The sequence below is a fragment of the Molothrus ater genome, chromosome 17 (assembly GCF_012460135.2).
Source record: "Molothrus ater isolate BHLD 08-10-18 breed brown headed cowbird chromosome 17, BPBGC_Mater_1.1, whole genome shotgun sequence".
Lineage (NCBI taxonomy): Eukaryota > Metazoa > Chordata > Aves > Passeriformes > Icteridae > Molothrus > Molothrus ater.
Window position 1 is genome coordinate 6,216,735 of NC_050494.2, and position 9,393 is coordinate 6,226,127.

The window sequence follows — 9,393 nt, forward strand, 5'->3', positions numbered from 1 at the left end:
CGTGGCAGGGCAGACGAGGAGGGCATCCGGGTGCTCACGGTCTGTGTCCCGATGTTGGCTGCAGTGGGGACAAGAACATTTGTGAGGAGGGGTCCTTAAATGCATGCCTGTGCCAAGGAGGCTGAAGCCACAAGGACAGTGTGCTTGTTTGGAGAGCCTGAAAAGTCCTACATGGGCCAAGGCAGCCCCCAGGTGAAAGGCAGCTTCCCCAGGACAGGCAGGCACTGCTGCCCTTGGGGTGGGGTGGTCTGGTTTGTGCAGAGGGCAGGAGAGCTGGCAAAGGCACCCACAGCTCATCAGCTCTCCTGCTGAAACCCACCAGCATCAGCAGCCAGAGAAGGGGAACAGCACTGGGCTGTGAGGGTGGGCTGTGAGAGCCTGGTCTGCCAGCTCATCCCAAAGGGAGGTAAAGACAGAGAAATGAGAGGACAACGACAAAAAGAGAAGGGACAAGCCACAGACAGCCCTCCTGGTCCCACTGCTCACTTCAGCAATTAGACACTCAGTGACAAAGATAACTTTGGGCAAAATCCCAATGAAGATGGGAAGGCAGTCACTGCCCCAGCTGGTCGTGTGTGGAGGGGACACCCCAAGACCCAGGGCCAGCCTCAGCACAGCCAGGCACTGGGGATGCCAGCACGGTCTGGGTCTCAGCTCCAAACCCCTCTAACATGAGGTGTGGCACTGGCAGCAGTTCAGCCTGTAAGATCCCCTTCCTGTGCCCCTAAGATCCTTTCCAACCCCCTGCCTTTGTCCAGGCACTAAGCCCAGGTGCTGTGGCTGCATCACCATCTGCTTTAAGGATCATATTCAAGGCCTAGCCACCAACAAGACCAATCTGCACATCAGACACCTGTCCCATTACCTGAAAGATCCCAACCTTCCCCAAAAAGTTACTTAGCTCCTACAGACATTGCTCCAACTCCATCACACCACCAGACTCCTCCATGAGCAATCCCACAAACCAATCCATCCTGTTGGAGACCTGAGCTCACAGTAAGCACCCTTGCCACCCTGGTGATACCACGGGGGTCTTTCCCCCACTCACCCACTCTGTGGGCCTGGGGGGGCACTCGGGGCACCTGGGTGGAGGCCTGTCTGGTGGTGCTGATGTTGGACAGCAGGCGCCGGGGCGGCACCGCAGCCCTCAGGATGGGGGTGGCTTCAGGGTACACTGCTGCAGAGAGACAGAGAACACACACAGTGAAGCTGCTTGGTAGCAGAGGCATGGAAGGAGACATGGGGAGAGTGGCTGTGGCTGGGGACAGTTCAGGAGCACCTCCCCTCTGGTGTCACTGCCAACACCTCACCTCCTGGTGTCCATCACCGTGGGCCTGCACCAAACCCCTGCACGCTTTTCCAAGACAAACCCTCATGGTTACACACTCCCTGCTGCCTTTAAAGACCCTCAGTCCCTGACTGAGCCCACCTGGTGCCAAGAGCCCCCAGGGAGAGGCAGGCAGACTCACAGGGAGGCCGGGAGGGCTGCGCACTCCAGCGAGTGGCAGGGCGGACTGGGACAACAGGGCTGGGGCCGTAGAAGGCAGCTCTGGTTTGTGGCTGGGGAAGAAGAACACATCCAACATGACTGGGGAGCTGAGCTGAGCCAGAACTAACCCAGAGCCTCTTGGTGGCTGCTGCACACAGACAGACAAGCCAAAACCATGGCTTTGACAGGGTGCCAGAGTACTTTAAAGACTGAGCTCCAGCCCTGCTGTCAGCATGGCCTCCAGCAGCTCTGCTTCGTGCCTCCTCAAGAGCTTCTGCACCTCTGTAGGTGCAACCAACCCTTCTCCCTTGCTCTCCATGCTTCCCTCCCACCAAACGCCTCCTGCCTTCCTTCCATAGCAGTAACTATGAAATCCCAGCCCATTTCCTGCAGCACCTGCACCCCACCCATCAGATCCCACTGGCTCCACAGGGTGTGCTTGTCACAGACATCTTTCATGAAAAATCCTTTCCTTAGGATTTTTCCTCCTGAGAAGCTGAGTGGCCTCAGGAACAAAATGTTAACAATAATTATCTGCTGCTGTGGAATGCAGCAGGTGGATCTGTGATTGGTCTCAAGTGGTTGTTTCTAATTAATGGCCAATCACAGTCCAGCTAGCTCAGACCCTGGTCAGTCACAAGCCTTTGTTATCATTCCTTTTCTATTCTTAGCTAGCCTTCTGATGACATCCTTTCTTCTATTCTTTTAGTATAGTTTTAATATAATATATATCATAAAATAACAAATCAAGCCTTCTGAAACATGGAGTCATATCCTCATCTGTTTCCTCATCCTCAGACCCCTGTGAACAAGGTCACAGTGTGCCCAGATCTGCACAACCCAAGCTCTGCTCCTCAGCCCCCCCTCAGCCACGCCGCTCCAGGGCAGATTTGGGTCCTTGTGCAAGGCAGCCATTGGGGAGCAGGACTCACCTGAGGCATGGGGGGTAGGAAGTACCCTGGGGGGGTCTGGAAAGAGCCCAGGAGAGGGCCAGGCAGGGCCCTCATGGTGGCCAGCCTCTGCATGTACTGGTTGGTGAGGATGGCTTTCCGCTCCTCCTTCCTCTGCGCCAGCGCCACGTAGAGAGGCTTGGTGCTGACAATGCGCCCGTTCATTTCTGTCACCGCCTTGGTGGCCTCCTCTGGGGAGGAAAAACATACAAACCCAAACCCTTTGCTGCGGCCACCCTCTGTCATCACCTAAAACAGGATTAGAACAAGACAGCTCAGTCCACAGATCGCTGCAGCATCCACAAAACACAGTGTGAGGGGGGTGTGTGTGATCCAGCCACAGGCAGCCCATCTCAGCCCCCACACCCAGCGTGGGATGGATGGGACTGCGCTTCTCCCACAAACAGGTTCCTCTGGGGAAGGGCAGGAGTTGCTCAGGCAGTAGGTTTGGGAAATGAAGATGGCAGAGCCAGGACCAGCCTGGGATCAGGAGCCTGTGATCATCTGGGGGTAATCTGTGCCTCAGTCTCACAGGGGCCTGTGGACCAGAAATGCTCTGGTGCTTAATGCTGCAGGAGCCAGCAAGGGATGGGGATCAGTGGGACTCTGTGCCCTGACAAGGGCCAGGCAGCCTCTGTCCCTGGCAGGTTACAGGCAGCTGGCCTTAAAGTCAGACCCTTAGATGTTGCCCATCCTTTACATGTTGCCTTCCAGAGAATCCTGACACCAGTGCCAGTGAAAAGAGTGACGTGTCCCTGGTGTTCCAAAAGGCCAAACACCAGCCTGTCCCTCCACTGTCCTGAGAGAGGTGGCTTGTGGGTCATTTTCATGTGTACCAGTGTCACAGAGCAGCTGGGCAATACTCAGAATGTTGCAGCTTTAAGGTCCCATACCTGGCACCTCACCAGGGCTGGGGTAATTCAACAAAGCCCAACAAATATTTGCTCCTCAGGACAGTGTGAGGTGAAGCAGCATGTCCCTTACACCTGGCTTGAGATACAAGCCATCAGCAGGGAAGTGTAATTCAAGAGGATGATAATCCCTACCCATCCCCAAGGGCTGAGTGCACTGGTTTACTGACCCCAGGAGCTCCAGTCCCTCACCTTGGCACTGGTGATGGTGCCATAAGGGGAGAACTCCTTCCTCAGCCTCTCATCATCTATTCCATCATCCAAGTTCTTCACATACAGGTTGACCCCCTGCACAGAGGTGAAAAAAAAGCAGCTTGGGATCCCAAAGTTTACAGCAGTTTGTTACACTGGATGCACATTTCACCAGCAGCTCAGATGGAGGGTGGGACATCCCACAGAGACATCCCCTGCAGGAGCAGAGGCACAGAGAGGGGCCAGGATTGTGTATTTTGAGTAGAATTTATGCAAACACCCCAAGGGAAGAAGGCACCCACACCATCACTGGGACCCTGCTGAACCTCATGAAGCTGTCTCATTTCCAGATTGATATTTCTGGAAATTGGCAGACCCATGTGTTCACCTCTCAACACCACCCTGGGTTTAAATCTTTCCCCTTTCCTGATGTTGCTTCCCAGGACATTCCCAGGCAGTGACTGACCCCTCATTGCAGGATTGGCCCACCCTGCTGATCTGCTCTGGAGAGCTCTGTGCTGTCCCAAGCTGAGAGTGCCCCTGTTGCAGTCCTGCAGGATGGAGCCCCCTGCTCTCTCTTACCTGGTACCTGTTCACCCTCTCTTGCTTCATCTGCTCGAATTTCCTCTTGAGCTCGCTCTGGCGCTCCAGCCGCTTCTGGGCGCGGCCCACGTACAGCACCCGCCCGTTGAGCTCCTTCCCGTTCATGTCAGCCACCGCCTGCCGGGGAGGGAAGGGCTCTCAGACAGCAGGGAGCCCCTGGCCACAGCTCTGCTCCTCACCCCGCACCCCAGGGCAGCCCCAGCACAGGCAGAGAGCTGCTCCCCTGGCCAGGCCCTGCCCATCCAGGTGCCCAGTACCAGCAGCCAGACAGGCACAAAGCTGGTGAGGTTCCCCCTGAGGAGAGGTGGGGACATCACCAGGTGACAGTCTCAGGAGGGAGATGGGCAGTGGGGAGCCTCTTGCCTTCTGGGCTTCCTCGTGCTTCTCAAAGTTGACGAACCCGAAGCCCTTTGAGCGGCCAGTGCTGTCCATCATGACCTTGACACTCAAGGTCTTTCCTGCAGCAGGGAAGGAAAGCAGAGTCTGAGGGGTGCCCAGTGAGGGGGTGCTGCCAGCGTGCAGCACTGTGCTGGGAACCAGCAGGAGACACCAGCCCAGCAAGGACCCTGGACAGCCAGGGCAGCTGGAAGAGCCCAGCAGGAGGACGGACAAAGGGATCCCCGAGAGGCAGGGACAGCAGGCTGTGAGGTTGGGTGAGGGTTATCCCTCCAACCCAGGCTGCTGCTCTCATTGCCCTGGCCTCTTCAGCCTCTCCAGCCAGTGCAGTGAATTCCTTTGGCTAGAAAATCTCATCTTCTTTATATATGAACACAGATTGGCTTCATATGAAGGCTAATCACAAATTACTCAGGATGACACTGACCAAGCATGGACAGTATGGCCCATGGATTAGCACAACACTAAAACCCATCACAAGGGGCATCCTCCAGTAGTGACTAAACTGAAAAACCTGTTTTCCTTACATTCAGACTCAACAATTCTTATTCCCAGGGTTCCTGTAACCCCACAGTACACTGTTAACAAGACAATTTAAAAAAAACTATCCAAGAAAGAAAAAACGTACTTTTTTCAAGACAGCACCAAGTACAAGTTATCCTCTGTCACAGCAGGAAAGCACATGTAACATCCTGACAAATGAAGTGACTGCAGTCCTTTTATGTGGGGGATGTTTAAACAAGTCACATCTCACAAGAGAAGGAGCTGCTATTTCAGCCAAACACTCCCCCACTTCATTTTAGGTTGCCCCAACTCCAGTTTATCAGACATGAGGACATTTCAACAACTGCACTCACCAAACTTGGAGAATATTTCCCTCAGTCTGTCATCATCCATGTCATCCCCGAAGTTTTTGATGTAGACATTGGTGAATTCTATTGCCCTAGCCCCAACCTCTGCCTCGCGCTCTTTGCGGGATTTGAAGTGTCCAACAAATCTGTGGGAAGGAAGGAAGAGGCCTCAAACCCTGCATGTCCTCTGCAGAGGGAAGATGGACTCAGGCACACCTGTGTCAGCACAGGCCAAGAGAGATCCCATCACCTCAGGCCATGCTTTGCTCACCCACAGACTCACCATGAGCTTCACATACAGCACCTTCTGCATGTCCCACTCTGACGTACATGGACCCAAACTCCCCATTGCCACGGCCAGAAGTAGGGATGTGTCACCCCAGGAGACATCAAAAGACTTCAAAGGAGGCCACCACCACAAAAGACCCCAAAGGATACCACCAAGTGCCAGCTCTCTTCCTCCAAAACATTCTCCAACACTCTGGGCAGCCCTTGCCTCTGTGGGATGTAGAGTGAGATGATGCAATGCAAACAGAGAGAGGAACAACAACAAAACCTCTTCCTGCCCTGATTATCTGATGGCAACAGCCAAGATCAGGGACCAGCTCTACTTTGTGGGCACTCATTACACCTCCTCAGCAATAAAACCCAGCCTGGGGCTGGACTCCTTCTCCACCATCTGGGAGCAGCTCCAAACCACTATCACACTTCCCCCAGCACCCACCACAAGTGACTCACTGTCCCAGAGAGCAGCAGAGCTGCCATGCCCAGCAGGGATGGAAAAGGGAAGAACACAGAGCAGCAGGAAGGGGATGCCTGATAGTGCCAGAGAGAGGAGTCTGGGCTCTGCACTTGGCTCTGCTCCTCCCTTGCCTTGATCCACTTACACCTTCCTGTCATTGAGCAACATCCCATTCATGGTCTCAATGGCCCGAGTTGCTGCCTCATGTGTCTCAAAGTGGACAAAGCCATAGCCACGGGATCCATTTTCATCACAAACCACCTACAAACACAGCATGAGGGGCAAAGGAAAGAGACAGACACTGTTTTTCTCCATGTTTGTACATGAGTACATCAGAGGAAAACCCAGCCCCATTTTCCAGGGGCATTTTCCCCCCCAACATCCTGCTTCCACTGCAGCTGAGCTCTTTAGGGATGTTGGCAGCAGGTCAGGGAGGTGGGCAATCCCAGGACCAGATCTATGCTGCTTTATATGATATCCAGGAACTTGTGGCTCCCCAAGACCCACATGCCACTGGTGCACTGAGCTGGGACAGGATGGCACATAACATCCCTGTGCAGGGACTGGGGGGAAAGCCCCCATTCTGAGGGGAAACATAGCAAAGCCTTCTGGCTTCAAAGCAGCTGGGAATTGAAAGGAGATGTGGGAAGTGAAATGAGAAAGGGAATTCCAGCTGGCTGGAGCATGCTTCCAAGAGTGAGGGCAGCTCTGCAGCAAGTCCTCTCCTGCAGGGCCCTGGGCATATGTACCTTGCATGACAGGATGTTTCCAAAGGTAGAGAATGTGTCATACAGGGCTTTGTTATCAATGGAATCATCCAGGTTCTTGATGAAGACGTTTCCAACCCCTGATTTCCTGAGCCCGGGGTCCCGTTGGGACCACATGATGCGGATGGGTCGGCCTTTGATCACCTCGAAGTTCATGGTGTCCAGGGCTCGCTCAGCTGGCAAAGGAGGGGGAGGAGAGGGGAGTAACAGACACAGATCTGCCTCACATTCTGCAGCAGCTGAGATAGGCACAGGAATCGGGGACAGGGGCTTGTTAACCTAAATGGGATAGGCAGCTCTGCCTCCCCACCCCTCCAGCCACACCACTCTTTGACTAATTACTTCTTTTCTCTCCAAAGGCACCCTGACTCCCAAGGATCAACCATTTCACAACAAGCTCCAGTCTGGCAGATGCCCAGCTAATTTACCCAGTAAGGATTTTGGTCTCTAGGGCAACTAAATCAACACCTTCCCATCATTACAGCCTCACTTCAGCGTGGAACACCTTCCAATTACAGCACTGTGTCATGGTAATGCCTGCCAGGGGAGTGGCCTCACTTTACACTGTGAGCCAGTGGGCAGCTGGGTACCCCAGGAGAAGGGCAGAAGGGGTTTTGGTGCCCTTCTCTGATAGGAGAAGAAGGACGGAGGCAACTCTTGCAAGTCACCAGAGCCCAGCAGCTGCATCCTTTCCCAGATGCTAAGAAGAGATGGAAGCAGGATGGGTCACCATCAGAGAGCAGGCTGGGATTAGTGAGAACCGAGCCCCCAACAGCAACACAACCATTCAGACAACTGCTCCCCCCTGTCCCAAGGCCCACCCAAGTCCCTGCTGCGAGGCAGGTCCTCAGAGCTGCTATGAGGAACCTACCATCCACAGGCTGCTGGAAGTTGATGTAGGCGTAGCCGAGCGAGCGGCGCGTGGCCACGTCCCGGCACACTCGGATGGACATGATGGGCCCAGCAGGGGAGAACTTCTCATACAGCATGGCTTCAGTCACATCTGGGTGCAGGTCTCCCACATAGAGAGAGGCTAAGGGATAGCCAGGGCCACTGGCATTCATGGTCACCCACAGAGCTCAGCTGCAGAAGGAGACAGACCCGAGGCTGCAGGGCACAGGTTTCAGATTGCCTGTGCAATCACAGACCCACACTGGGGCTGGCCCCACTGCAGCAGCACAAGTCAAAGCAATGCCCTTCCCTTCCCACCAGCAGCACTAGGATCAGGAATGCCCCAAGGAAGCTGCAATCTCAAAACTTGCCAGGACATAACAATTTTGGTACAAAACTTGAGCTGGAGTGGTCTGCACCTCACAGCCCTTACACACCCTGGAAGGATGCAGTGGGACACTACACACACAGAGATTTGCTCCTTAAAACACTCAAAGCCCAAGAGAAATAAAATGGAGTTTAATTTCTCAGAAGGTAAACAGCCCTTCTCCACCAGAGACTTCTATTTTAACTCCTTGATGGCTCCCTCCAGCTGGGGCAGACCCAAGGAGTGGGGGTTTGTACTGATGGCCAGGGAGCAGAACTGCAGCCCACGTGCTCCCTGCAAACAGGTCCATGTCTAACAAGGCAGACACAGGGTTTTAGCCATCCCTTCCCAGTTTCTCAGCTTGTTGACTACTGTTCCCAGAGCAGGCAAATTGATGCTCAGTCTCTGCCTGGTTTCAGTTGAGCATAAAATTCTGTGTGAAGACAACAGACAGTGCTTGAGACCGCCGGGCTACTGCCTAGGAACACAGAAACGCAGGTCCTGCCCAAAAAGCATATAAATCCATCCTTGGGGCTCTTACCTTAAAGCTCAAAAGTCCTGAGACACTTGTTTAGACACCTGTAGATACCCAAAATTAATACACATATATAGGAGAGGTGTATCGAGCAACCCCCCGGCCAAAGGCAGGTAGGTCCCCACGGCGGAGCCGCGCACCGGCTCCGTGACACAGCCCCGCTCCTCGCACCGCCCTGAGAGCCCCCCAAAAACAAACACAGGGTAACAGAGCAGCCCCAGCGCCCCTCCAGAGCCAGCGGGCACGGAGGGAAGGGAGCTCAAACGGGGAGGAGGCGGCCGGAGCGACGATGCGGGGAGCGGGCGGGCAGAGGCGGCACAGCCCCGCCGGGAGCCCCGGGCAGCACACAGCGCCGGCCACGGACCGGGGCTGCCCGAGGAGCGCTGCTCACCCTGCCCGAGGCCGCCCGCCCCGGAGAACCGACCCCGGCAGCCGGAGCTGGGCGCTGGGAGCCGACCCCGCACTCACACCGAGCGCCCGCCGAGGCAGCACCGCTCCACTGAGGCTGCCGGCACCGGGCGCCTCTTCCGCGGCGGCCCCGGGGGCGGGACGGGACCCCCGCCCACCGCCCCACCCCGGCCAGGTGCGGAGCGGACACCCCCGCGGGCAGGGCAGGGCAGGGCAGGGGCGGCCCCCGCGGGGCTGAGCGCTCAGGGGTTCAGCAGGTGCAATGCAGCTCCTCATCTTCGCGAATCGCAG

General features: G+C 55.5%; 1 protein-coding gene across 1 annotated transcript; it reads right to left on the minus strand.

Annotated features, from left to right (window-relative positions):
* Window positions 1–1,103: 1,103 nt before the first annotated feature.
* Window positions 1,104–7,965, minus strand: PABPC1L (poly(A) binding protein cytoplasmic 1 like). The gene is made up of 9 exons (XM_036395630.1): window positions 7,773–7,965; window positions 6,884–7,077; window positions 6,280–6,395; window positions 5,399–5,538; window positions 4,509–4,603; window positions 4,125–4,262; window positions 3,543–3,638; window positions 2,422–2,688; window positions 1,104–1,177 (listed from the first exon to the last, which is right to left on the minus strand). The coding sequence occupies exons 1-9, from the start codon at window positions 7,963–7,965 to the stop codon at window positions 1,148–1,150; spliced, it is 1,269 nt and encodes a 422-aa protein (XP_036251523.1). The 3' UTR covers window positions 1,104–1,147.
* Window positions 7,966–9,393: the final 1,428 nt, after the last annotated feature.